The sequence below is a fragment of the Mirounga leonina genome, unplaced genomic scaffold (assembly GCF_011800145.1).
Source record: "Mirounga leonina isolate KUSES-001 unplaced genomic scaffold, KU_Mleo_1.0 Mir_150, whole genome shotgun sequence".
Classification (NCBI taxonomy): domain Eukaryota; kingdom Metazoa; phylum Chordata; class Mammalia; order Carnivora; family Phocidae; genus Mirounga; species Mirounga leonina.
The window spans coordinates 28,552,436-28,579,984 of NW_023270374.1; the positions used below are offsets into that span (position 1 = coordinate 28,552,436).

General features: G+C 47.1%; 1 protein-coding gene across 5 annotated transcripts in view; it reads left to right on the plus strand.

The window, feature by feature from the left end:
• Nucleotides 1–3,818: 3,818 nt before the first annotated feature.
• The window catches only part of MANBAL (mannosidase beta like), a 31,614-nt gene continuing 7,883 nt past the window's right edge, over nt 3,819–27,549 (plus strand). Inside the window, exons 1-3 of one of the 5 annotated variants that reach the window (XM_035006282.1) lie at nt 3,819–3,837; nt 15,554–15,650; nt 19,149–19,357. In XM_035006282.1, the coding sequence (XP_034862173.1) occupies nt 19,208–19,357 (150 nt within the window). In that variant the 5' untranslated portion in view covers nt 3,819–3,837; nt 15,554–15,650; nt 19,149–19,207. Of the gene's footprint in view, nt 3,838–9,764; nt 9,821–15,553; nt 15,651–17,911; nt 18,896–19,148; nt 19,358–27,549 lie in introns of those variants that run through there. The other 4 variants (XM_035006283.1, XM_035006281.1, XM_035006284.1 and 1 more) reach the window with 4 other exon arrangements.

Sequence of the window (27,549 nt, forward strand, 5' to 3'; positions counted from 1 at the left end):
ATAGTCACAATAGCATTATCACACTAAAAAAAAATCTAACAATCATTCCTATTAAGTGAACCTACTGAGGGCAATTTGACAAGACCTCAGAACAGAAGCCTGGCTTGCTTATCTTTAGCTGGTATTGTCACAGAGCCATGATAAGGAATTTAAATTTTCCCAAGATAATTACAGAGAAGGCGAACAGGGGATTGGAAATGCAGATTTGAGAAGCTTGTCAGGGCCCTGGGAAGGAAATGTTATAAAGGGGGAGGAAAAAAGTCTGGAAAGATTTGCAGAGTACAAAAGAAAAGAATCTTCTTTCTGACTTCCCTTTTCCTCGCCCAAAGGCCTTTAGTCATAAATGTGAAATAGGAACCGGGTCTAAAGTGAAACCAAATAGATTAAAAATAACACAATGAGTAGTTGCTAAATGCAACAAGACAGAGTTCTGGGGCTCGCTTCCCACCAAGGCTCTCCCGACTGCTCACTTCAGAGCTAAGGACCACTCCTCGGCTGCGTTCAGAATGCTAGCCTCCTGGGAGGTCCTGTAGATTGTTTATTTACTGGCTTACTAACTGGACTCTGCCCTTCTGCTTGGCATCAGGAAACCTGGATTCTGGGTCCAGCTCCTCCACAAAGTCGCTCTATGAACTTGGACAAGTTATTTCACTTCTCTGAGCTGCTCTGCACCGAACATGAGGGTGTGAGACCACAAGATCTCAACATTCCCTTCAAGTTCTGAATTCTCTGACCCCACGAACACCTAATGAAATGTCCCTCATCTCCTGGGGTTTTGGATTTGGGGTGATGTTACCCGGTACCAGCAAAACGCTTGGATGACTTAGTTGAACGATGCCATGGAGACACCCCGTGTTTATTATGCAGGTCCGTGCTTCCCAATCACCCAGGGTTGCACTTGGTTGACCCACCCCCCCGGAAGGATATCCGAGAGGTGGTTCCGTGGGCGCTCTCCAGAAACCAGTGGTGGGTGAAGCACAGATGGAAACCGTACAGAGCCATCTGCAGGTGGAGCCCGCTGCCTGAGGCCCAAGAAGCAAATGGTAGAAATAAGTTTAAGGGACAGCCCAGGGTTCTTTCTATGGCAGGTAAAGGGGCTGATGAATGGCAACCAGGGATTGGGGGCTGAGATGGCGCTAAAGGCAAGCGGTGGTGAGAAGCTGTCAGATCATGGAGCCACCTGTTACTGGCATTCTGGGCCTTGGCCTGGGGAAATGTTGGAGCAGAGTTGTAAGAACCGAGGTTGGAGGGGAGGCAGAGGAAGACACCCGGGAACATAAACCAAAATGGGTGGGGGAGGGGTCCTCCCTGGGCCAGAAGAGCAGCCCCTTTTCTGAAAGCCTGCCCCCTTCCTCCTGCCCCAGCTCCTCTCCAGGGTGAGCCGGGCTGGGAAGGAGAGGGTGTGGCAGCGCTCCGCTCCAGCGGGCTGGGTCCCATTTTCTCAGTTCCTCCAGGGTGCTCTCTCTTTCCCTAACAGGCTTCCTGCTGGAGCCCTGTCCTCTGCCTGGAAGGCGGCTCTTCTCCTGGTCAACTTCTGCTCAGACTGCAGCTCAAACCTGACGCTTTCATGAAGCCCTCCCTGACCTCCCTACCTAAGACAAATCATTCCATTTTTAGGTCCTTACATGATTATGTACTTAATATATATTTTTAAAGATTTTTGAGAGATTTGTTTTTTTTAAGATTTATTTATTTGAGAGAGAGTGAGAGCGAGAAAGATCACAGAGGGAGAGGAAGAAGCAGACTCCCTGCTGAGCAGGGAGCCCGATACAGGGCTCGATCCCAGGACCCCGAGATCATGACCGGAGCCAAAGGCATCTAGATGCCCAAACGACTGAGCCACTCAGGCACCCCCACCATTATGTACTTAAAAAAAAAACAACAATAGCACTCATCACTGTTACAATTTCCAAATAGTTTTGTGATCCTTTTAAAAATTTCTTGAAATAACTTCATGCTTTCAGAAAAGTTGCAGGAGTAATACAAAGAACTCCCATATACTCTTGGTCCAGAGTCAACAATTGTTAACATTTTGTCACATTTGCTTTATTATTTTCTCTTTCTCTGTGTGTATGATAGATTATATAGGTTATATATACAAACTATGTGTATAGCTAATCTATTATATATATGATCGTTATTTTTTAACCACTTGAGAAAAAGTTGAGACATCTTGCCCTTTATCCCTAAATATTTAAGGATTATTTCCTAAGAACAAGATCATTCACTTACACAACCACAGCACAATTAGATCAGATGATTCTTTGAGTAATGTCTGTCTCTTTTCACTTAAATGTAGACTCCATGAGGTCAGGGGCTACTCTGGCTCACCGCCCGTGTGTGGGTCATCCAGCATGATGTCTGGCGCATCGTTGGCGCTCTACAAATACTTGTTGAATGTATAAGAAATCCTGAAGCAGGAAGGACTTGTCGTCAATGCTGCCTTCTACCCTAGCCGTGAGCATTCTCGCTCAGCATGCTCTGGGTGTTGGATGGGGTTGGGTGTTTGGATTTGTCTGCCTGTCCCCATTTCTGTGGGGAATCAGAATCCCACTGTGGTAAATTATTGTGCCTGGAGATTTGGCTTCTGTCATTTTCAAATCCTCTCCAACCAGCCCTGGCCCTTGCTCAGCCTCTGTCTTGAGTGGCAGCCGCCTTTCCTCTGGCCCAGCAGCACCTGTTGGCTATCGCACCCAGTTAATTAGCCCCACGAGAGAGTTCTGGCAAAGACAGCTGGAATGCCAGCCAATCTTTCCATGCAATTGCTTGTATGAGGTGTTGGCCTCTGCCCTGGAAACTGCCCTGTAAGCTCTTGGCCCACTAGGTGCTTTGAACTACCTTGCAACCTGTGTTGGGCCATCCTTTGGGATGTTGTAGCTGCTTCGTTAACCGAGGAGCCGATGGAGGGGACGGATGTGCTCAGGGCAAGTGGGAGCTGGAGCCCATAGCTCCTGGAATCCTGAGGTGGAGAGGTCTTTTTTTTTTTCTTTAAGATTTTATTTTAATTATTTGACATATATAGAGAGAAAGCACAAGCAGGGGTAGGAGCAGAGGGAGAAGCAGACTCCCCACTGAGCAGGGAGCCCGACGTGGGACTCGATCCCAGAATCCTGGGAGCATGACCTGAGCCGAAGGCAGATACTTAACCAACTGAGCCACCCAGGCGCCCCTGGAAAGGTCTTCAGAGATCTTTTAGGACAGTGGTTCTGTAAGTATGGTCCCCAAACCACAGTATTCACACGTCCTGGGAACTTGTTAGAAATGCCCCACCCCAGACCTATTGAATTAGAATCTCTGGGGATGGGCACAGCAATCTGTGTTTTAACTAGCCCTCCAGGTGATTTGGATGCATGGTCCAGTTTGCAACCCTCGGCTCTGGGCCAACCTCACCAGTTTTCAAGGGGGGGCCTCAAGCCCGGGGAGGGTCACCCCATGCCTCCTTTCACACAGGACCCTTCGCTGCTCCTTGCTGCCTATCTGCAGCCTGCTGTGTGTGTGTGTTTTTTTTTAATGTTTTCAGAATCATAAATAAGCTTTTCACAGACTATGACATTACCATGGCAACCTGGCAGCTGGCTAGAAAGAAGCAGGTAGCACGACTGCCTTGGGGTCTCAGTGGCACTAGAGTAATTGTGAGTTTCTCTCTGCTGGGGTCATTCTCTTCAAGCATGGCCTCTTTGTTTCTCTCCTCTTTTCCTCCTTCATTCTCCTCTTTGCTTCTCTGTTTGGCCCTTATTCCTACCTGGTCTCATTAGGAGCAACATGTGTTCTAATTGTTTTAGATCTTTCAAGGGCTGCCAAATCTGACCTTGGCTTTGACACCAAGAGCACTGCAAGGTGGGTGGATGTGAGCAGGGCTATTTGACTGCGTTTGTGTTCCCATCAAAATGTTGTATTGATTTTTTCTAATTGATTCATTTAGCTTTCAAGAAGTTACATGCAGAGTGCAGAATTCAAAAGATAAAAATAGCTCACATTAAGAGGAAGTCTCCCCATGACCCCTGGTGTCCGGGTCCCCTGCCTGGCGGGTAGAGGGGGGAGCGCGTCCCATTACCTGTTTCTTGTGCATCTTTGCTGGGATAGCCCATGCACAAATAAGCATGTTCCTTTATCTCCTTTTTTATTTACACAATTGGCAGCATTCCAAACCCACCATCCTGTACCTTGTTCTTTCACTCAATGATGTCTTAGCGATCCATCTCTAGCATTTCCAGTTGTCTCATGCTTCTTAATAGCTGTATATTCCATGGTATAAATGTCCCATCATTTATGTAAACAGTCCCCTGTTGATGGGTATTTGGGTTGCTTCCAGTCGTTTGTTATTTTTCATTCCCATTTTACAGCTGGGAAAGCTGTGATTCAGAGAGGGAAGTGATTTGTGGATATTCCCAAAGTAGTTGTGGGCGTCTGTAGGCATTGCTCAGCTACAGAATCTGAAAAAAAAAAAAAAAAGGAAGAGTTGATCGATCCCTGAATTATAGAAAAGAAGGAGCCATGCAGGCACCGGATTCCTTTTCTCACCCTGCAAAGCGTCTTATCTGGTTGAGTTACGTTCTGCTAACATTGCCTGATGACTGATGTGTAATTATTTTTATTTATTTTATTTTTTTAAAGATTTTATTTATTTATTTGAGAGAGAGAATGAGAGACAGAGAGCATGAGAGGGAGGAGGGTCAGAGGGAGAAGCAGACTCCCTGCCGAGCAGGGAGCCCGATGTGGGACTCGATCCTGGGACTCCAGGATCATGACCTGAGCCGAAGGCAGTCGCTTAACCAACTGAGCCACCCAGGCACCCGACCGATGTGTAATTAATTAATTGTTTGTGGAAGGATTTTAAAATTGTCTTCCCTGCTAGACAGGGGCAGACGATGTTTTCCTCACTACTGCATCCCTAGCAAGTACTATACTCCTAGCAAGCCGTGGGTATATAGTAGGTGCTCAATAAATACTTGTTGAACGAAAGATCAAATGGGCCAGGATTGTGTGTGGTTATGACAATGGGCTCAGAGGTCTGGGTTTGAATCCTCACCCTGATACTTATTAGTTGTGCAATCCAAGACCCATCCCTCAACTTCTCTCTGTCTCAGTTTTCTCGGCTGTGAAATGGAAACACTCCCTCGGGTGTGCTGGGGGAGATCGAGTGAATACAGGCCAAGCATCCCTCACAGGGTTCTCTGTACACAGAGAGCGCTCCGCCGTTTCTCTCAGCTTCTTTCAGTGTCACGTCCTGCAGGGAAATTGTGAGGAGGGAACTGAAAAATCTTCAAAGAGGGGGGCATTTGAGCTGGGCTCTGAAATAGAAGTAGGATTCCAGCTTCTGTGGCGAGCGCCAGATCTCTTTACTGAGTTCATCCAGCTACAAAATGGAGATGATGACACCCAGTTTCTGTCTCCCTCTGAGGAGATGTTCTGGCTTAAAGTCTCTCAAGAGGAAGATACCACACAATTAAAAACCACCATTATTATTCAGCTGGAAAAAGTGCCTTCACAGGACAAGTGAACTAATCCCTGCCAAACATGATTCTGCTTGTGCTGTGTGTAATTGAATATTGAGTGTGGATTTAACCCAGGGAGCCAACTGTGCTGTTGGTTAGAGTCAAGTTTAATGGGGCTCTTAATAAACATGGAGGCAATTAATATCATCCAGATGCTAGATGCCTGTGAAGTTCGTGCTGCTTGTATGACTGAGGCATTTCAGAGAGATGGGAAGTTCTGGACTCCCTCCTGGGGGGGGGGGGGGAGCTGGAAGTGCCTGGACCTTTGCTTCTGCTGTAATCTCCTTCTGGAAAGTGAATGTCACCTACTCTGGGAAGCCTTCCATGATTGCCAAAGGCGGAGTCCGATGCTTCTGGGTTCGTTCTTCTTTTGTAGAACTCAAAATATCCTATTGTATTAGTTTGTTTCTATGTCTCTCCCCCACTGGAGCCTAAGATCTTGTCCCCAGTGTCTACCTGACATACAGCTGGCACTCAATGAACGTCTGCTGAATAAAGCTTTTCAGGTTTCAAGACTGTGGGAGATCTTGGGTCTCAAGAACAGGTGAGAGTGTTTGGATCTTCCTGGAAAGGGCAGGTTGGTATTGACATGTAATCTATCTCCTGATGGAAATTCTCTTTGCTGACCTCTCTAATGAGCCCAGCATTGGAATATGATCCTCTCCTCCTTGTAGCAGACCTGCTCTTGGAAGATCCTAGAGCATAGGAATAGGACTCGGGCACCTGAGAGTGGAATCTAGTCCTGAGGTCATACTTTGTAAAAAGCAAGAGAAGAACAGGTCTTGGCAATCAAAGTTGGTTACTGTTATGAGGCCCCTGGAGGCCCAGAGAAAGAGTCGAGGATGTGATGAGTCTCCACGGCTGTTTGGGCCCTGCTGCCTCTGAGGGAAACATGTCCCAGGCCTTTCTGGCACATAGAAGATACCTAGATCACCTGGAGGAAAGAGGACCCTTGTTTCAGTCCCATGTCCTGGATTTATCAGGATCTGCCACACTCAGCATTCATTTATTTAGCTTCTTGGTTTCACACCTGAGCTGAACCTAAGGCAGAAGGAGGTGATGGAACACTGCAGAACTGGGCTCAGGCAAGAACCCCCCAAAGCCAGGTGGCTAACATCCTGCCCCTAGAACTGCCTGCTCTGAACAAGGCCCCCAACTCTGGACTCACTACTGCCTCTGACTGACCTTTACAGCTGGAATTTCTGCCTCCAGATTCAGTCTGGGCGGGGCGGGGGGTGGGGGGTGGATTCTGACAGGTCATGAGTACATCCAGCCTCTATGCTTTAACAAGAACTGAGGTGAGGGTGTGTTTACCTCTTCCAACTGCCATAGTGGGAGAGGGGGCTACCTCTTCCCGTTTCTTGAGATTCTGACAAATGGAGGTTGGGTAGCCCAACTGACAAATGCCAGCTTCCCCCCGACTCCACGAATTCTGTATTCTCTCCTGTTACTCTTCAGAAGGGCTCCATCTCTTGGGCTCAGTTAGTCACTCAACAAACATTGACTTATACCTCCATGGACCAGGCAGTGTACTAGGTCCTTGGAGGAGAGGGCAAAGGAAACAGAAGCTACACTCTACTGGGGGAGAGACTGATGATGAAAAAGCAAGCAAACAAGGCAATCGCAGACTGTGGTAATGCGATAGAAACGGGCAGGCAGCTGTGATAGAAAGTAAGAGAGGTCTGCTTGGAGAGTTTCTGTTATCTATACCTCCAAAATTAGTGGCTTAAAGTACTCATTTATTTAGCTCATGATTTTGTGGGCCAGGAATGTTATGCATGTAGTCTGTGCACTGGTTATGCATGTAGTCTCTGTGAGCCTTTGGGAAGTTGCTTAACTTCTCCAGCCCTAGGTGTCTTCCCTTGTAAATGAGAATAATTACAGCTGCCTTATAGGGTGGCTGGCAGGAGAATACTGATACATGTCAAGTGCTTGGCACTTAGTGAATATGCAATAAATGGCAGCTATAATTAATAATTACAAACCAGTTTATACTGTCATGTGTTCATCTGGTTTAGAAATTTTTTTTTCAGAGCAGAAACCATATCGTTTTCAACGTTTTCTTTCATGGTGCAAGCAGTGCGCCTTGCAGAGATATTATGGATCGGAGCAAGCATGGCACAGAGCTCTTCCCCTTGCTGTGGTGCTAATGGAACCATGCAGGGCACAGAGATGAGCAAGACTCAGCTGGAGCCTTCCGGGAGCTTCCAGAGAGTGAGCAAGTAATATGCCTGCAGCAGCCACACTGGGGATCTTTTACCTTTGGATACCGAGTAACAGGTTTCAAGGCACCTACACATCTGTATTAGTTTGCTAAGGCTGCCATAAAAAAAGTACCACAAACTGGGTGGCTTAAACAACAGATATTTATTTTCTCACAGCTCTGGAGGCTAGGAATCTGGAATCAAAGCTGAGGGCTGGGAGGAAGAATCAGTGTCGTGGCTTTCCCCTAACTTCCAGTGGTTTGCTGGCAATCTTTGTCATTCCTTGGCTTGTAGAAGCATCATCCTGATCTCTCCCTTTATCTTCACATGGCATGCTCCCTGGGTGTAGATCTGTGTCCAAATTTCCCCCTTAAATAAGAACACCAGTCTTATTAGATTAGTGCCTGTCTTAGTCAGCTCATTTTAACGTGATTACCTCTGTAAAGACCCTACTTCCACATATGATTACATTCTGAGGTACAGGGGGTTGGGCCTCCAACATAGCTTTTTTGGGAGGGGACACAATTCAACACATAAAACATCTCTGTTTCCTATGACCCTCCTCATCCACACCCCACAGTGAGCCCCTTTAAGGGCAAGTACAGACTCTTGTCCTACATATGTGTACCCTTCAGGCTTCAGCTTCTGCCCCCTTCTTATGCTCCAAACCTTTCCCACAGCCTTTCCACCTCCCACCATGCTCTTTCCTCCCTCTCTTTGCCTGGCAAAATCCTACTCATTCTTCATTTCTTAGCTTAAGTGTTACCTCCACAGAGAGGCCTTCCCTGATCACCCTGTCTTGATTGTATCTCCCATGTTACTTATTCTCTCATGGTTTCCCCTTCTTCCCAAGACATCTCCGGATTCATATACATTTCTCTGTGTGATTGATTAATGGAGGCCCAGACATTAACCCCTACTCTGTGAGCACAGTGAGGGTGGAGACCCATCTACCTGCCATTGTCCTCCCAGTTCCATAGTACATGGAAACCCAGAGCAGAAACTCCATAAGTATCTGTTGAATGAATGCAGGAATGCTACATTCTTGTATCTTCCATTCCACCTCACGTAGTATGGAGTTAGTGGACGTTGTTGTCTGAATTCTATTATTAAATTTTTTTTTTTTAATTTTTTTATTCTTATGTTAATCCCCTTACATTACAACATTAGTTTTAGATGAAGTGTTCCATGATTCATTGTTTGTGCACAACACCCAGTGCTCCATGCAGAATGTGCCCTCCTAAATACCCACCACCAGGCTAACCCATCCTCCCACCCCCTCTATTATTAAATTTAATTAATTTTTAAAAAATACTTTATTTGAGAGAGATAGATCACAAGCAGGAGGAGCAGAGGGAGAGGGAGAAACAGACTCCCCACTGAGCCGGGAACCTAGGACCCCAAGACCACCACCCGAGCCAAAGGCCAATGTTGAACCCACTGAGCCACGCAGGTGCCCCTCAGTTGTAATTATTTTAGTGTCCTCTAAGAGTGAGCTCTTTGAGGGTAAGATTAGGTCCTGATCGTCTATGTATTAGTTATCTATGCTATATAACAAATGACACTGAAAGTAGGGGCTGAAAGCAGTAACATTTATTATTTCACAATTTCACTGTATCTCCAGTAACCAGCACAGGAAATAGAAGATGTACTCAGTGAATTTTTTCTTTTTTTCCAAGTAGATTCTATGCCCAAGGTGGGGCTCCCCAACTCAGGACTCCGAGATCAAGAGCCGCATGCTCTACCGACTGAGCCAGCCAGGTGGCCCTCGGTCAAAGTTTTTAAAGAATTCTAATAACGTGCTTCTGTTTGCTAAGAATTCTTGTTCCTCTCCCCTCTTTGTAGGTTCCCAGTTCAGGGTCTAGCATAGAATTAAAGCGCCTATAGACGTCTATAGACGTCTGCTGAAAGGAGCTGAGAGACAAAGGGGCTTAGAGGAGCCGGGGAGGTCTGGATCCCGCTTGCCCACGGCGCCCCCTCCGCCTCAAACCCACAAAGTTGGGACAAAGGCCGGAACCCTAGCAGCGTGCGCGGGGCGGAGCCCGCTGGTCGCTGAGGGCGTCACTTCCGGGATCCGCCACGCGGAACCACTTCCGGGGGAGCGGCCGGGCGGCGCGGGAGGTGAGTGCGGCGGCGGGGCGGCCGGGCTCGGGCTTCGGGGCGGGGCGGGGCGGAGTGGCCCGGGCGGTGGGAACGGAGAGGGGTTGGGCTCGGGCGCCGCGGCCCGGGTGCTCCGGGCGGCGCTGCGCGGCCGGCCCCGGGACGCCCTGCGCGGGACGAGAATAACTTCCCGGGGCGCTCGTCAGGAAGTTACTTGCAGAGGGGAATTCGAGTCCCTGGGAGGTGGAGGGCCTCGCCCGGTGCCGTCCAGTGTGTTCGCTCGGAGCCCGGGCCTGCACCCTGCGCTCGCTGGCGGGATCTGGCCTTTCCTCCCACCGGCGGAGCGTTAGGAGGAGCCCGGGCTCCGGGGTCATTCCGGCCGGAGTTCGACTCCTGAGTGGGCCCCATAGTACTGTGTAATCGTAGGTGGGCCTTCTCTGGTTACCTCCCTGGTTCTCAGTTTCCTCCTCTGTAAAATGGGCACATAGGCTTGATCTAAGGATTAAATGAGATGGTGTGTGCAAAGCGCTTAGTTAAGTGCACAGGGCGTGTTTGTCGTAATGAACCAATATTGATAATATTAGCCAAAGTCCACGCTTTATTCGCATTTGGCTCAGTTTCTCCCAGTGTCCTTTTTCTGTTCCAGGATCCTGTCCAGGATACTGTATTACCTTTAGTCGTCATGTCTCCTTAGGTTCCTCTTGGGTCTGCTAGTTTCCCAGACTTGTTACATCAACTTGACAGTTTTGAGTATTACTGGTACAATATTTTGTAAAATGATCCTCAATTGAGATTTGTCTGATGTTTTTTTCGCATGATTAGATGGGAGTTAGGGGTTTTGGGGAGGAAAACCACAGAGGTAAAGTGCCATTCTCATCACATCACATCAAGGGCACATACTGTCAATATAAGTTGTCCCTTGATGTTAACTTGGATCACTAGCTTGAAATAGTCCAGCTTTTCCACTGTAAAATTACTTCCCTTCCTCCCCTTTTCCATATTGTAGTCTTGGAATAAAGTCATTACATACAGCCCACACTTAAGAGTGTGGAATCATGCTTCACATTTAAAGGTTGAGTATCTGCATAAATTATGTGGAATTCTCCATGGGAAATTTGTTAACTCTCGCCCATTTATTTATTTACCTATTCAATTATTTATATCAGTATGGGCTCAGATATTTATTTTCATACTTTGGGTTTTAATCCAGTAATTCTATGTTTTATTGCTCAGAGTGCTCCAGCTTTGGCCATTGGGCACTCCTCTATCCCTCTGACATGCACCAGCGAGAGAGAGAGAGCGAGCGAGAGAGCGAGAGAGAGAGAGAGAGTGTGTGTGTGTGTGTGTGTGTGTGTGTTTTAACACTTTCTGTTCCAGGCTCATCCTGTATATTTCATGCCTCAGTCCTAGAATTAAACATTTCTCCATGGAGACTTGCTTCCTTTTATTGGAGAATGTACTAAATGCCAAGACTTGGTTGGTAGGTGTGATCATTGCTACGGGGATGCCCATGTTTCTAGACCCTCAGTGTAAGAGACAGATGTGTGTATACTAATGTGTATATATACACACATCTGTAAATATTTCTTTGTGTAGCTACGTGTATCTATATTAAGCTAAATCTGAGTTCGTATCTGCAACTCTCATCAGTTCCACATGGATCTTTCTAGTCTCCTCTGGCTTATCTGTAACCTTCCACTCCTTCTGTGACTAATCTAGCTCCCACCATCTACCATCAATGTACTCAGCTGTTCAATTTCAGGATACATATATAGTGGTTTCAGAATTGTTGACGTCTGCCGCCTGTGGGAAGTAACTATCAACTAGAGAATACTGTACACATGCAGTTCCTTTTACCTTAAGTCCTACAGACTCCACTCATTTCCAAAGTTACTGAGGTCTGCACCTGATTCCCCCTGCCCTTGCTGTAAAGTTGTTTAATACATTTGTAATACATTCAGATTCAGAATATCACATTCTGTGTTCCATTCTGGGATATCCTGACCTCTTAAATGATTTTTTTTAAACATTTGCATGCATTAAAGTTTGCTCTTTGTGCTGGGAAGTTCTGTGGGTTTTAACAAATCCTTAATGTCTTGTTTTTCACCATTCCAGTATCATACAGAGTAGTTTCACCTTCAGGGATTATTTTTAACTTACTTCTTTCAGATTTTACGTCAGCAATGCCATTGGCTCTTCTGCAAACTATATCCGTAACCCCGGAGCTTATCACCCCCACTGCGGCAGTGGAGGCATGGCTTTTGGCCTGTTTCACAGCAGCCTCCCGACTGGTATCAGCGTTCCCACTCCTGTCCCCCGGCAGTCTGTTCTCAACACAGTGGCAGCCAGAGGGACTATTTTTTTACTTTTTAAAGATTTTATTCATTTATTTGAGAGAAAGCGGGAGCACAAGCAAGGGGAGTGGCAGGCAGAGGGAGAAGCAGGCCCGCAGAGCAGGGAGCCTGATGCGGGACTCGATCCCAGGACCCTGGGACCATGACCTGAGCGGAAGGCAGATGCTTAACGACTGAGCCACCCAGGCACCCCAGAGGGACCATTTTAAAATGAGTCAGACCCTGCCATCTTTGCTAAGTACCTTCAAGTGGCTCCCCTTTTACTTAGGGGAGAAGCCAAAGGCCTTATAATGGCCTACTGGCCCTACACAGCTTGCTCACTCTCCTGTTCTCCTTGATCATAAAGCTCATTCCTGCCTCAGGACCTTATCCCCGACGTTTCTGGGGTACTCCAGCCTATATTTAAATGATGTTCCTGTGCTTTCGTTTTGCCTCTGCTGAAATGTCACCTTCTCAGAGAGGCCCTCCTCTCACCACCTCATATAAAATCATACTCCCTCTTTATATTTTCTCATAATACTCAGCTCTGACATTATATTCCATTTGTATGTGTGTGAGTGCCTCCATTTGAATGAAAACTCCAATGGTGGGAGTTAGAATAATACTTGACACACAGTAGGTGCTCAATATGTGTCCCATGAATGAATGTCTCAGACCACTAGTGTCTGGCATTCAGGGATGAGCCTCAGGGGTTTTAGTAACCTTATGAAATTATTTGTCATGTTTGGTAATAGATGAGTAAGTGGTTTTTACTAAATTCTGGTAGGGGTATGAGATTTCCCCAACATATAAAAACCTCTGCTCCTGCTCTTAAAGCGAGTCAGGCCCACCGCAGGGCTAGAGACACCGCAGGAGAGTCAGCTCTGCCCTGACTCACTGGGAAGCCTAAGCAAGCCCCGTGCTTCTCCACTCCTACCCCTCATTGTTAAATGAGCCAGTTGGTTGAGGCATCTGCTCTTGCTTTCCGGGTGGGAAACAGGCATAGGCTTCATCATTCACCACATGTCTGAGTCAGGCCCTGGAACAGACTCAGGGTGGGCCCAGGGCCCCTGCTGTCCAGGGCCTTATAGCGGAGCAAGTAAAAAACATTAGACTCCAGACTCCTTATTTCTCAAAATAATAAGAAATTCGTTTTGAATTTTGGCCCAGAACACACATAGTTGGATGTAAATGGATGTAACTGAAAAAAAGCTTCAGGATACAATACTGACCCTTACTAATGTGTTATTTTTCCTTCCTTCCTTCCTTCCTCCCTTTCTCCCTCCCTCCCTCCCTCTCTTTTTTAAGAGAGAGAGTGAGCTTTGTGAGCAAGTGGGTGGGGGGGAGGGCAGGGGCAGAGAGAGGGGGAGAGAGAATCCTTAAGCAGGCTCTGCGCTCAGAGCTCGGAGCCCGATGCGGGGCTCCATCTCACTTCCCTGAGCTCATGACCTGAACTGAAATCAGAAGTCAGATGCTTAACCGACTGAGCCATCCAGGTGCCCCACTAATGTAATATTTTCTATTGTCATTTATTTAATTAAATCAAGTGTTGGCTAATGAAGTTAAAAGGAAAAACTGCTGCTTGCAGCCCCCTAAGTGGTTTCCATGGCTCACTGATGGGTCACAGCCTGCACTTTGAAAACCATTGACCTAGTGGGAAAGAGCTCAGGCTGTGGAGGAGCCAGCCGGTTTGAAGCCTGTCTTTTCCTCTCATCAGCCACGTAGTCCCTGGGCAGGCCACGTAACCTCTCCAGGCCTCAGTTTCTTCCTCCTCATTGGTAATACCTGTCTCCCCAGGTAGTTGCGAAGTGAATGAGATGCTCACTGTGAAGTGTGGTGCACATCTGGCAAATGATACATTCCTTGCTGCTGCTGCTGCAGCCACGGTGAGGGGTGGGGAGGCACAGCCTCGCACAGGGAGTCTGAGGGCAACTGCCTCCTACTTGAGATCTGGAGGATGAGTAGGACTCATGTGACTTCTGTACTCAGGAATGGAAGACCCAGAAACACTGGCAGGAAGGCTGGGAAGTCAAGCGCAGGGGTGCAGAGAAAACTAGATAAGAGTTGTAAAGCATACACAATCTGTAGGGCATTTTCCAGAACCTTTGCACAACCACTCTCCTGTTACACCCGTGCTGTCTAATACGGAAGTCCTCGCTTGAACGGTGATGATTATGGTGACGATTCACGTCTTCCTAGCCTGTTTGGCTCTTTGGCCAATGACATCAAGTTTATACATGGTTGCAGTCACAGTGTTCATATAATTGTTGTCTCTTTTCAGCGAACGTTACTTTGCGAAGACTTTCCACTGACCTGATATGCATTGTTTATATTTGCCATTTTAGGGAAGGGGGAATATGCCATGATGTGCCATAATTGGGTTAACTGCTTCTTTATTGTTGGATACTTTAGTTGCTTCCTGTTTTTCAGTATCATGAATAGCACCACCGTGAACTTTTTTGTACCTGAAGCCTTTTTTCTTGTTTTGAATTGTTTCCTTACTGTAAATTCTAGGAAGTGAGTTATTTGGTCAAAGGATATAATCACTTTTATGGCTCTTGTTATATATGGCCTTATGGCCATTAAAAAAAAAAAAGCCTAAATGCATTATAGCTTCGAATAAATATTATTGTTGTTTGGTTCATGAGAACATCAAGTCTCCAGGAGGTCAAGAGATGGGCCCAAAGTGTAGCTAATTGCTGATAGAATCAGGCTTTTTGCCCCCACCCTCAGGCCCCGTCTTTTTATTGTATTCCAAGTATTCATAACAGTGTTGCTATTGGTAACACTAGTTAATCTAAGTATTGGTAAGTTCAGTAGGCTTGTTACAGTCTTAAGCATAAAGCTTGGGACCAAGGGCATTTTTAAAAATGTAGACTTAGGGGCGCCAGCGTGGCTCAGTCGGTTACTCTTGATTTTAGCTCAGGTAGTGATCTTGGGGCCGTGGGATCTAGCCCCGCGTTGGGCTCCGCACTCAGTGCAGAGTCTGCCTGTCCCTCTCCCTCTGCTCCTTCCCCTGCTCATGCTCTCTCTCAAATAAATAAAATCTTAAAAAGAATTAAATAAAAATGTATACATTGTGAGCTGCCACTGTGAAGAACCGAGAACGCTTGCTTCCACCTTGGTGTTCACATGCTGGTGCCCTGGCAGGGCGGCACGTTTCCTCCAGAGAAGCTGTTCCCATGGCCGCCCTGGAATTCACTTCGGGGCCAGTTCATGAGCCACCCCAAACAATCTGCCTGTGTCTGAGCATCGTCATACCTTGTATTTGACCAAAAATGGTATTCCTGAGCTCGTGGCCCCACCTGATTCACCACACTTGGATTCAGAGGATGTTGGGTTCTTTCCAGAAGTCAAATCCTTCCTGGGAGGATGAAGATCTGCCAGCTCTGAGTTGTTTTTTTTTTTTTTTCCCCAAAAGGGGCCCCAGGCTTTGAAGGTGGCTCCCAGAGAAAGCAGAAGCTACGTGAAAGTGGACAGCCTGCCAGCACGGGCGTGTGACCTTCCCAAGTGTCCAGGTCAGAAGGGACACAGTACACCTTTGCATAAGTCCCACTCTGTTTACTGAGAAGGTGGTTTTGCTACCCTTTAGTCCCTCTTCTGACAATGGTGCAAAGCAATGAAACTGCAGTGCTGCCATGGAGGAAAGGCTTCGAACCTTCTCTTTGGCCCAAGGCTATGCTGTAGGAATACGATGCAGGCCAAGTGTGTAATTTTACATTCTCTAGTAGCCACATTTAAAAAGTAAAAAGAGGGTGGGAGGATGGGTTAGCCTGGTAATGGGTATTGAGGAGGGCACATTCTGCATGGAGCACTGGGTGTTATGCACAAACAATGAATCATGGAACACTACACCTAAAACTAATGATGTAATGTATGGGGATTAACATAAGAATAAAAAATAAATAAAAATAAAGTGTGTAATTTTACATTCTCTAGTAGCCACATTTAAAAAGTCAAAAGAAAAAGGTAAATTTTTTAAATTGTAAAATATACATAACATAAAATTTACCATTTTAACCATTTTTTTTCTTTCATTTTAACCATGTTTTAAGTGTATAGTTCAGTGGCATTCACAGTGGTGTCTAACCACCATTACTGTCTATTTCTAGAAGTCTCTCAGCATCCCAAACTGAAACTCCCCCATTAAACACTAAGTCCCCAGTCCCCTCCCGCAGCCCCTGCTAACCTATATCAAGTTTCTGGCTCTGTGAATTTGCCTAGTATAGGTGCGTCTTGCAAGTGGGAGCATACAACATTTGCCCTTTTGTGTCTGGCTTATTTCACTTAGCATCATGTCTTCAAGGTTCGTCCATGTTGTAGCAGGTGTCAGAATTTCACTCCTTTTGATAGCTGAATAGTATTCCTTTGAACGTATGTACCACATTTTGTTGATCCGTTCATCTGTTGATGGGCTCTTGGTTGTTGCCATCTTTTGGCTGCTGTGAATGCACCTGTGAACACTGGTATACCGGTATCTGTCTGAGCCTCTGCTTTTAGTTATTTGGGGTATATCCTAGGAGTGCACTTGCTGGATCATATGGTAATTTTGTGTTTAACTTTTGTATTTTTATTCTCTTTTTTTTTAAAGATTTTATTTATTTATTTGACAGAGACACAGTGAGAGAGGGAACACAAGCAGGGGGAGTGGGAGAGGGAGAAGCAGGCTTCCCGCGGAGCAGGGAGCCCGATGCGGGGCTCGATCCCAGGACCCTGGGATCATGACCTGAGCCGAAGGCAGTCGCTTAACCGACTGAACCACCCAGGCACCCTATTTTTATTCTCTTGATAGTGTCTTTTGATGTACCAGTTTTTAAATTCGTCCTGATGTCCAATTTATTTTTTATTTGGTTGCTTTTGCTTTTGGTGTCACATCTAAGAAATCATTGCCAAATCCAATTTCATGAAGATTTTCTCCTATGTTTTCTTCTAGGAGTTTTATAGTTTGGTCTTCAGTTTAGAGCTTTGACTCATTTTTGAGTTCATTTTTGCATGTGGTGTTAGGTTCCAGCCTCATTATTTTGCATGTAGATCTGCAGGTTTTCCCAGCACCGTATGTTGAAAAGACTGTTCTTCCCCATTGAATGATGCTGGCACCCTTGTTTGAAAATCAGTTGACTACCTATGTGAGGATTTATTTCTGAGCTCTCTATTCCACTCGTCTGTATCCTTATCCCAGTACCACACTGTTTTGCTTACTGTAGCTTTCTAGTAAATTTTGAAATCAGAAAGTAAATCCTGGGCACCTGGGTGGCTCAGTTGGTTAAGCGACTGCCTTCGGCTTGGGTCATGATCCTGGAGTTCCAGGATCGAGTCCCGCATCGGGCTCCCTGCTCGGCAGGGAGTCTGCTTCTCCCTCTGACCCTACCCCCCCTCTCATGTGCTCTCTGTCTCTCTCATTCTCTCTGTCTCAAATAAATAAATAAAATCTTTAAAAAAAAAAAAAAGTAAATCCTCCAGTTTTGTTCTTTTTTAAGATCAGGTGAAATTAATAACACAATTTAATCCAGCATATCATTTCAACATGTAATCGATATAAAAACATCATTAATGAGATACTTTACGTGTTTATGTTCCTGCTGTGTCCTAACTTGAGTGTGTATTTGACTTAACATCCACCTCAGTTTGGACCAGCTGTATTTCAACTCTCGAGAACCGCATGTGGCTCATGGCCACCATATTGGACAGCTCAGATTTAGCAGGAAATTGCATTGTGGCACAGATCTCTGAAAACACAGAGGGCTTTGAAGTCAGGTGGGCCTGGTTCCAAAGTCAGTTTGCCCCTTTCTTGTTGCGGTGGGCAGAAGGAAGCCCCTTGTGGGTGCTGTGGTAGAGGGGAAGCGGTTCAGTCATACCAGGGTAGGAGACAGCAATGAGGAAGGCATGCTGGGGAGGTGACACTTGAGCTCAGCCTCGGAGGTAGAGTGGGGGCTTCACCAAGTGGTCAGAATGGAAAAGGGCATTCTTGGCAGAGTGTGCAGCCTGGGCAGAGGCCCAGGATTTTGAGAGAGCCCATGCTCTTGGAGAACTGCAGGCAGTCCTTTCAGCTTGACCAGGGTATTAGGAGTGGGGGCCCTGGTGAAAGGACAGGCTGGCTGAAGCTGGACCTGCCACCACTGGCTACCACTGCCCCCAGCATCTCTTATTTGGATTCCCCAGCATCTCTTATTTGGGTTACTGGCAGTGGCCTCCTCACCGGCCTCCCTTTGTCTACCCTGCAGCCCCTCTCCCCACCAATCAGAATGTAAGTCAGGTAATGTCACTTCTCTGCTCAAAATCCTCAGTGGCTTCAGTCAATCCAGAAATGTCAGGGTCCTAGTGGGGTCAACCTGCACTTCTCCCTGGTCATCCCTCCTTCTTGAGCACTCTTCTCTGGCCATTTTGGCCTCATTTCCCTGCCCCAGGGCCTCTACGCTTGCTTTTCTCTCTGCCTGGATATGCCTCTCTCAGATGTTCCAATGGCTCACTCTCACACTTCATATCTCTGCCACTCAATTCCCCTCTCTTCAGCGAGCCCCTCCTGTCTGTCACCCTGTACAAAATAAAACAGTGCCCTTCGTAAGTTTTGTTCAAAACAGTTGTCACCAGCTGGTACAGCACGTCTGGCTGTGTTGTCGGCCTCTGCCCCGAGATGTAGGCCCCAAGAGAGCAGGGATTTGTCTCTTTTGCTCTCTCTACAGTGCTTGGTGTTCAGCAGGCATTTGTTGAATGAATAACTGGATGAATAAATGAACAAAACCTGAAACGTATCAGGCCTTCAAATGTATGTTGATTAGAGATTTTTGTCGAAGTCTTTGCCTTTACCTATTTTCCCTAGCTTTGTATTTGGAAAAAATAACAAATATTCAAAAAAGTTGAAAGAATAGTTCAATGACTGTCCATATATCTTCCACTTAGGTTCAAGTACTGCTAATACCTCACCACGATCACTTTATATATTCTCGCAAGTATATATGTGTTTGTGCAAGTGGATAAAAGTCAGTTGTAGAAACATGACGCTTAACCTTTGTGTTTAGAAGTTGGCTCTGGAGAGTGGTGAATCAGAGGAGACCACAGGCAGCAGGTGGCCGAGGCCATGGCCTCTGACCTGGACTTCTCACCTCCCGAGGTGCCTGAGCCTACTTTCCTGGAGAACCTGCTACGGTACGGACTCTTCCTGGGGGCCATCTTCCAGCTCATCTGTGTGCTGGCTATCATCGTACCTGTTCCCAAGTCCCACGAGGTGGTGAGTCCTTCCCTGCGAGCCTCTGCTCCTCAGACTGGGTTCTAGGTACTAAAAACAGATACCATGGCAGAGAAGATCAGTTAGGACTATGCCAGATTCCCGCCTAGTGGCTTTGAACCACGTGACCAGTACTTTATTTGTTCACACGTGTCAAGCAGATTTTTATTTACTGCCTACTACCTGTCAGTAGTCCTTGAGAGGGGGGCAGACATGAAACTTAGGGATGTTTCCATGAGAAGCCCAGAGCACTGTGAGGGTGCATATCCAGGGGGAGGACCTGGTCTTCCCTGGGGCAGGGGAATTGCATTTGCAAGGACTCTAGTCTAGTTTAAGTCACTGAATGACGATGACTGTGGCCAGAGCACAGAGGGACATGATGAGAGGCACAACCAGAGGAGTGGGTGGGGCCCGGAGGGTTTTATGTAAGACACTGACAGGATCAGATTGGCTTTTTGTTGTATTGACTTTATTCTGTAGGTCTTTTTATTCTGTAGCGTACTCCCTCTCTCCCCCACCCTCCCTTTTCTCATGACACTGATTTGTTGGAGAAAGCAGGTCATTGTCATCTACAGTATCCACCTCCAGGATTTAGCTGATTGCCTCTGTGCGGCGTCATTTAACCTGTTTCTCTGTTTCCTGTATTTCCTATGAATAGGAAGTTCAATCTAGATGCTTGAGTGAACTCAGATCAGGTTATTTGGTGAGAACACCTCCTAGCTGGTGCTGTGGACTTCCTGTTACATGTCATCAATGAGCATGTGGTGTCTGCTTGTCACACATTTAGAGATTCCGATTGATCAGTGGGTTCAGGTGGTGGTAGCTGATCCTTCTATTGAAAAATCCCCACCAGTCTTTCACCTAAGTGTTTTCAGAATCCATTGCTGAGCTCCATTATTTCCTTGTGCATTTATTAGCTGGAATTCTTCGATGAAGAAGACCTTTTCCTCATTACCTGTATGGTTATTCTGAAATGCTGTTCATAGTAAAGGCTGGATGAATGCTTGGTTCTTTCCCTTTATTAATTTTCAGAGCAGTGAGTTTGGACTCTAGCAACCTCCAATCTCGGCCAATGAAGCTTTGATTTTCACATCATTTTGAACATTATATTTGTATTTTTATTTATAATATATATTTTTAAAAGATTTTATTTATTTATTTGACAGAGAGAGAGATAGCGAGAGCAGGAACACAAGCAGGGGGAATGGGAGAGGGAGAAGCAGGCTTCTTGCCGAGCAGGGAGCCCGATGTGGGACTCAATCCCAGGACCCTGGGATCATGACCTGAGCCGAAGGCAGACGCTTAACGACTGAGCCACCCAGGCGCCCCTATATATATATTTTTTTTAAGATTTATTTATTTGAGAGAGATGGGAGGGAGGGGCAGAGGGAGAGAGAGTCTTAAGCAGAATCCACCGTGAACACAGAGCGTGACACAGGGCTCGATCTCACCACCCTGAGATCATGACCTGAGCTGAAACCAAGAGTGCGATGCTTAACCGACTGCGCCACCCAGGCACCCCTTGAACATACATTTGTATATATTTGTAAGTTTTTAGTTTTTTTTATGCTCAGATGGTTTCAAGGGGAGCCTCATCACATTGTGTGAAATATTGTTACCGGGGAAGTTCATTTAAGACTCATTGCCTAGGACTTCTCTTGGAGACGGGTTACATAAACACCCTCTGCTTAAGGACCAGAATTCCAGACTTCCGGAAGGAACATAGGTATTCGGCATAAACCATATTGTTTGGTTTAGGTACAGTGAGTCACTCTTATCAGTTCTGGGAATTGTGGGAACCACCCAAAATCCAATTTCCCAGGTGCCAGCCAGGCTTTCTAAAGATAGCAGTTTTTTTTTTATGTTGACTCTTGCACACACTTACAATATATTTATTATAATTTAAAAATAACTACATTGTTTTTTACTACTAACATTAAGACTCAGAATGAAATATAAGATTTCTTTGTGGTTCTTTCTGGCTTTAGAATATATCCCAGTAGGGATGTATGGTCAGAGTACTGGGTTTAGTAATTCTTCTCTTCATATAGTTATACTCCCGTTGTGATATACAGTTAGGCTAATTTGTTTCAACTTGTTTTGAAATTTTAGGGATTTTTTTTTCCATTTTAATTTAATTAAAAAATTACATTAAATGTTTATGTACAATATTTCTCCCAAAGTCAAAATGATACAAGATACAATTGAAAGTCTCCTTTAGGGGCGCCTGGGTGGCTCAGTCGGTTAAGCGACTGCCTTCGGCTCAGGTCCTGATCCTGGAGTCCCGGGATCGAGTCCCATGTCGGGCTCCCTGCTCAGCGTGGGGTCTGCTTCTCCCTCTGACCCTCTTCCCTCTCGTGCTGTCTGTCTCTCATTCTCTCTCTCAAATAAATAAATAAAAATCTTTAAAAATAATAAAAAAAAAAAAAAGAAAGAAAGTCTCCTTTAACCTCAATATTCTCCAGTCTATTCCCTTCCTTCCTCCACAGGTAATAATTTTTATTATTTTGATTTATTCTTCTTTTGTTTCTTTTTGAAAACGTAAGCAGGGGCACCTGCGTGGCTCGTTGGTTAAGCGTCTGCCTTCAGCTCAGGTATGATCCCACGGTCCTGGGATCGAGCCCCGCTTTGCCTCTCCCTGTCCCTCTCTGCTGCTCTCCCTGATTGTGCTCTCTCTCTCTCTGTGTCAAATAAATAAATTTTTTTAAAAATTAAAAAAAAAAACATAAGCAAATGCATATGTGTGTGGTGTGGATACACATACATATGTATATATATAAATATTCTCCCCTTTGATACATAAAAGATGGCACACTATTAAATACAGTTTCACATTGTTTCTTTTTTCACTTAACAGCATATAGTATATTCTGGAGATCCATTTTCCTTGGAGATGACTGTGTCCCAGAAATCCTGCTCATGTAGCTGGGAGGATCATGGCCATTTACTGATGCAATGGAGAGCCCTGCCGAAGGACCAGCTTGGGGTGGGGCTGGGGAAGAAGTGTGCTGAGTTCAGTTTTTAACAGGTGCCTTTGAGATATGCAGGTGGTTCTGCCAAGTAAGCAGTTGGATCCACAGGTCTCTAGCAGGACGAGGGTCTGGGCTGAATGCTGATCAACATGAGGGAGCTGAGATGTAATTGAAGCCAGGCAATTGGGACTAGGTCTTCGGGGCGAGAACATGGGCTGAGATAAGCAGAGGACCTGGGCTGCAGCCCCGAGGAGCTCCAGCATTTAGGGGTCAGGGCGGGGGGAAGGCACAGCCACTGAGGGCATGGGAAGCCTTGGTGAACATGGACGGACTCATGGCCTCTGAGGGTCCTGTCCATCTCCGTTTCTTATTCTGGTGTTTTGAGAAGGAGGTCACGATTGGAGTTTTTCCACCCACAATTGTATCACACTCTAAAAACGTAATCCCTGTGCTCTGGGGCTCTGTCCTCGCAGACACGGCATGCTATTGGGTATTATAAATAACAAACATTTTTACTGCCATTGGCCACTGATGAAGCCTGCTAGGAGTCAGGGAGGGAGGGAGGGAGGTGATGAATGTTTTTATTTTATAGGCAGAGATGTATAGTCAGAGGTATGTGGCCTTTTGGAGAGCTGCTCCTCACCTCCTCTAGTGTTCTTAACCCTTCTAGCTGGTCCCAGAGGCCTGGGTCAGTTTAGCAAACAAGGAAAAGGGGGTGCCTTTTACTCATCTCTTTGAGGTTCTTTTTTTTTTTTAAGATTTTATTTATTTTTGTGGGAGAGAAAGAGCACGAGCAGGGGAGAAGGAGAAGGAGGCTCCCTGCTGAGCAGGAAGCCCGATGCGGGACTCGATCCCAGGACCCTGGGATCATGACCTGAGCCGAAGGCAGACGCTTAACGACTGAGCCACCCAGGTGCCCCTAGCCTTTTTTTTTTTTTTAAGTTTTTCAGTGGATCAGTAACAAAAAATATAGTACCGGTAATTAAACTTTATTGGTGCATCAGGCCAACAAATGGCCCCCAATTATGGAGGGGTTCTACTGCAGGCTTTCCTCAGTGTGCCCCCAGAAGGCAGCCTTCTCTTGCCCCTCACACTCCTAAATAGATGGAAGGGAGCACAGTACTCTGTGCACAAACCGTCTCACAAAGGGAGGGTGAGTGCTGAGACTGTGCTCAGAGGTTGAGCCTGCAGCTAGCTGGGATTTGGAATTTGGATGGGGATGGAGAAAAGAAGGGGATTTTACTTGGGGCCAGGGAGCTCTTAGGGAGGAAGGGTGCCTGTGGGGATAGCTGGTGGGGACCCTGGGGAAGCCCGAGGGCAGGAGGGAAGTGGAAGGTGCCACTGGAAGTGGAGGGTGCCAGGAGGTGGGAGAGGGTAGAATTGGGGGTGGGAGGACCCAGAGAACAGTCTTGCTCTCTTTGCCGTTTTGCTTAGGGCAAAATCATCCCTCTTGCTTGGCCTATAGAAACAAGGTTTATTAGTGGCTTTTTGGGTCAGAAGATAATATTTTTGGCTCTAGATGATGGGAAAGCCTTTGAAAAGCAAAAGAATGTCTTTCCTGTTGTTCCAGTAAGCCGATTTTTTGCAACTAGTTTATGACTTCAGTACTTCAATACTTAGCAGATTATTTGAAAGCTCTTTTGGGGGTAATCAGGGAAGAAAAAAGGAACACATACAAATGCTTCCCACCCCACCCCCTTCTTTTCATAGTGGGAGCAAGAGCCAGTTTGCAAAATCAAAACTAAAGTCCTTCCAGTCTTAAGCCAAATGAGAACGTGTTCTCGTCAACACCTCATTAAACCAAGACCTGAGAAAACAAACATTTGTGTGAGCCTGATTGAGGCCTGGGCCGCACTTACTCCAAGCATTTTCTCATAGGCTGGATTCTAAAATAAGAGAGTAGATCCTACACCATTTCTCTCTAGTCCAAGAGGGCACATACATGTCATCTCTCATGTCAAGTCTGATGGATTGTGGGGTGGCCATCATGGATGGATTCTGGGCCTGCTTCTAGGCTCCAGGTAAAGTGAGTGATCATTGATGTCTGCTGTGAGCAAGGGCCTGGGGAGTCCTTGGGCTGGTCCACCATTCTCCATCTGTCTGCACCTGCCTGGGGGCGGTTTTCAAAGGCCTGGGCTGCACCCACAGGGATTCTGATTCTGTTGTTCACTGTAGCCCACATCGGTATTTACTCGAAGTGCCCAGGTGATTCTGTTATGCAGCCACTGGTCTAGTCTTAGACTCGTTCCCTGAGGTACAGACCAATTTTGGGAGGGTAGGAGGTGTTCAGTTCTACATGTTAAGTTTGAAATCCTAGCAAGACATCCAAGTGGGAAAGAAAGAGCCAGTGAGAAGCTGGGGATAGAGACCTGGGGGGTATTTTATCCACATGGCATTACTACTCGAAACCCTAGAGTTTCAAGAGTGAGTTGCTGAGCTTTTTAAGGGAAATTAAGATTCAGGAAAGGCCTGACCTTGGGGCTCCCCCGACCTGCTTGAAGCAGTTTCTGTGCAGTGTGGATATACTGAAAAGGCGCAGGTGCCATCCCAGAGCAGGGTTGCAGCTGGGCCTCTGGAAGGGGGGGGAACCAGGACCCTGTCATTCACCATCTGCATCCCCTCGGTCTCCCCTCCCTGTCTGTCTCCTGTCTTTCACTTCTGTCACCAGGGCCCTGCTTCCTCTGCTCGCTGTCCCTGTGGTGAGATGAAACATGGCCACTGACAGCTTCTGGAGTTTATGTCTTTCAGCTGCAGCGTCTGGAGGCTGCCGTCTTGCTTGGTCCAATTCCAGAATCCCCAGGGAAGGAACTGTAGCTGACCCAGCTTGGGACAGCTAGGGCCCGTGTGGCGGGAGGGGCAGGCCACGTCCCAAAGGAGCGGGAGTGCTATGCAGACAGAGCTGGGGTCTCCATTCCGGTGGCTCTCGCAGAAGACAGGGCAGAGCAGCGGGCAGAGGGGCCTGCGGTCTCCCAGAAAACCGCCGTCGTTCGAGGAGAGCACCTGTCCATCACGGTCCCCCCAGAGATGGGGCAACAAGAGCTACAGAGCAACCGAGGAAAGACTGCTCCCCTCCAGAGTTTGGCTTCCATAGAGTTCCTGGATCCCTAGGGGGTCCCTGGATAGGCTCCAGAAGTCTGCAAGCTCCCCGAAACTGTGAACAAAATGTGGTTTTTATGCTCAGGCATATTTTCTGGGAAGATAGGCTATAGCTGTTCTGAGAGTGGGGTGTGGTGCTTTAATGAGGTGGGAGCCAAATTCCAGGAGTTTAAGGAGTGGGTAATGAGGAAATACAGGTAGGGAGCCCCTCTCCCCGTCTCCCAAAAGCTCGCTGGAGCTGACTCCCAGCCTCTTTTGGATGTTTCTACACAGAACGTTGATCCAGTTAACGCTAAGCAAATGGGTGTTGACTTTTAGTTCGGCGACTCACGAAGCAGATAGTAGTGGTTCATCTGGCAGTGACTCACAGACTGTCCTAGAGCTCGGGTGCTAACTGTCCCCATCTCTTCACATGTATATGTCACATCTCCGCGGCTGCTGCCAGCCCCTAGGCCGGTACCTTTGCTTGCACTCTGCTGTCTCTGTGTGGGCCGCCACAGTCTCTTCTTGCAGTAATGGGGACTCTTTCTGTTGAAAGTTCCGAGAAACTCACCTCCAGCAGTTTCTCTGGAAAGAAACTGCGTTGGTTCTTAGAACTGGGAATTTCAAGGTGCAGCTGGGCTCAGAGGCTCCAAAGGTCTTCAGGGCTCTGTCTCTGTCTCCTGGCTTTCCTGCGAGTATGGGCCCCATTTGTAGGCCCTCGCCACGTGGCTGGGAGATGGCCGCAGCCGCCCCCATCTGCTGCCTTACCACTCATGATTTACAAGCGAGAAGCCATCTCTCTGCCTGGGCTCACTTTCCAGGTCTCATGGAAAGTCTGTCCTTGGCTCTGGCTTGGCCACTTGCTTGCACCTTGCCTCATAGGTGGGCAGGGGCAGTGGGTACCATTTCTGGCCAGGCCACATTTAATTGGCCATGCCTGTGGCCACAGGGACTGAGAGTCCCCCCTAGAACCACATGGATCGAGAAAGGGCAGAGCCCCCATGGAAAGGGGGGTTGGGCAGACAGAGACAACTGACGTGCAGCATTGTGGTCCAGTGGAGAACTCACCAGAATTGACAGCAAGAATGGTGGCTTTCAGTGTGATGCCCACGTAGGCTTCACTGTCCGCTAGAAAGCTCTGCAGTTTGGGAACCCTGAAAAGGATGGAGCCTTCCCGGCAGTGGCCTAGAAGTTCAGGACCCTGTTGCAAAATTCTGTCTGAGGCTGCCAGAGTAAGTAATTACTCAGGCAAGTGTATATTATACCAATTCTCAACACCTTAGGAGACAGGCTCGGAGAACTAACTTTGCAGTTTCTGCCCTGTATTTTTTTAAGCTTGGGAGCAGTTTGCAGCTGAATTGGGCGACAGGGTGTTTTTTACTTAACGAGCCCTTCTGGAGAGATTGCTGTGTGGTGGGCAGGGTGACGGCATAAACATGGTTTTGAGATGTGTACCGTCTCATGGGAGGGACAGCTGGACACACAAAGAGCCACAGACCAGCCAGTGGGAAGGGCCTGCAGTCGTGCTGAATTGTCTGGAATAAGCTCCCAGGCTGTTCTCTGTAATCACCGTTCTCCTGGCCTGCCAGGCGCATCCTGGACACTGTGTCTTCGTTCGCCTCACTGAGCCCCCATGGGCGGCCTCCCCAACTCCCTGTTCCAGTTAGTCCTAGCCACCTCTCAAGGGCACTGCTGGCTCTACCCCTGCAAGGTCTTCTCAGCCCCCACCCTGCTCAGGGCCCGGGCCAAGAGTGCGCAGTAGGACGAGCGGGAGCATCCGTATTGGGCACACCTGGTCTGAGTGTGGCCCACCCTTCATGTCCCTAAGCCTGTGTCCTGAGCTGTAGAGGGACGGCATGCATTCCCAGCCCAGAGTTCCTGGGGATCAAGTGAGAGCAGCGGGTACGTGAGGATGCACGCATGTAGCACAGTGGTTTTCTTTCCCTGGACCGCTTGAGAGGAAAGAATGGTTTTCGGTCTGTGTGGAATGATACTTTATTCTGATTTATCGGACTGAATCCACACTGAACTGTATAGTGGAAATCATAAAATTCTGAGTGCTTTCCCTGCGTGAAGGGACTCGCTGCATTGTGGCACAGATTCGATTATTTGAATCTGATGAATAGCAGCAATTTTCTGGCCTCG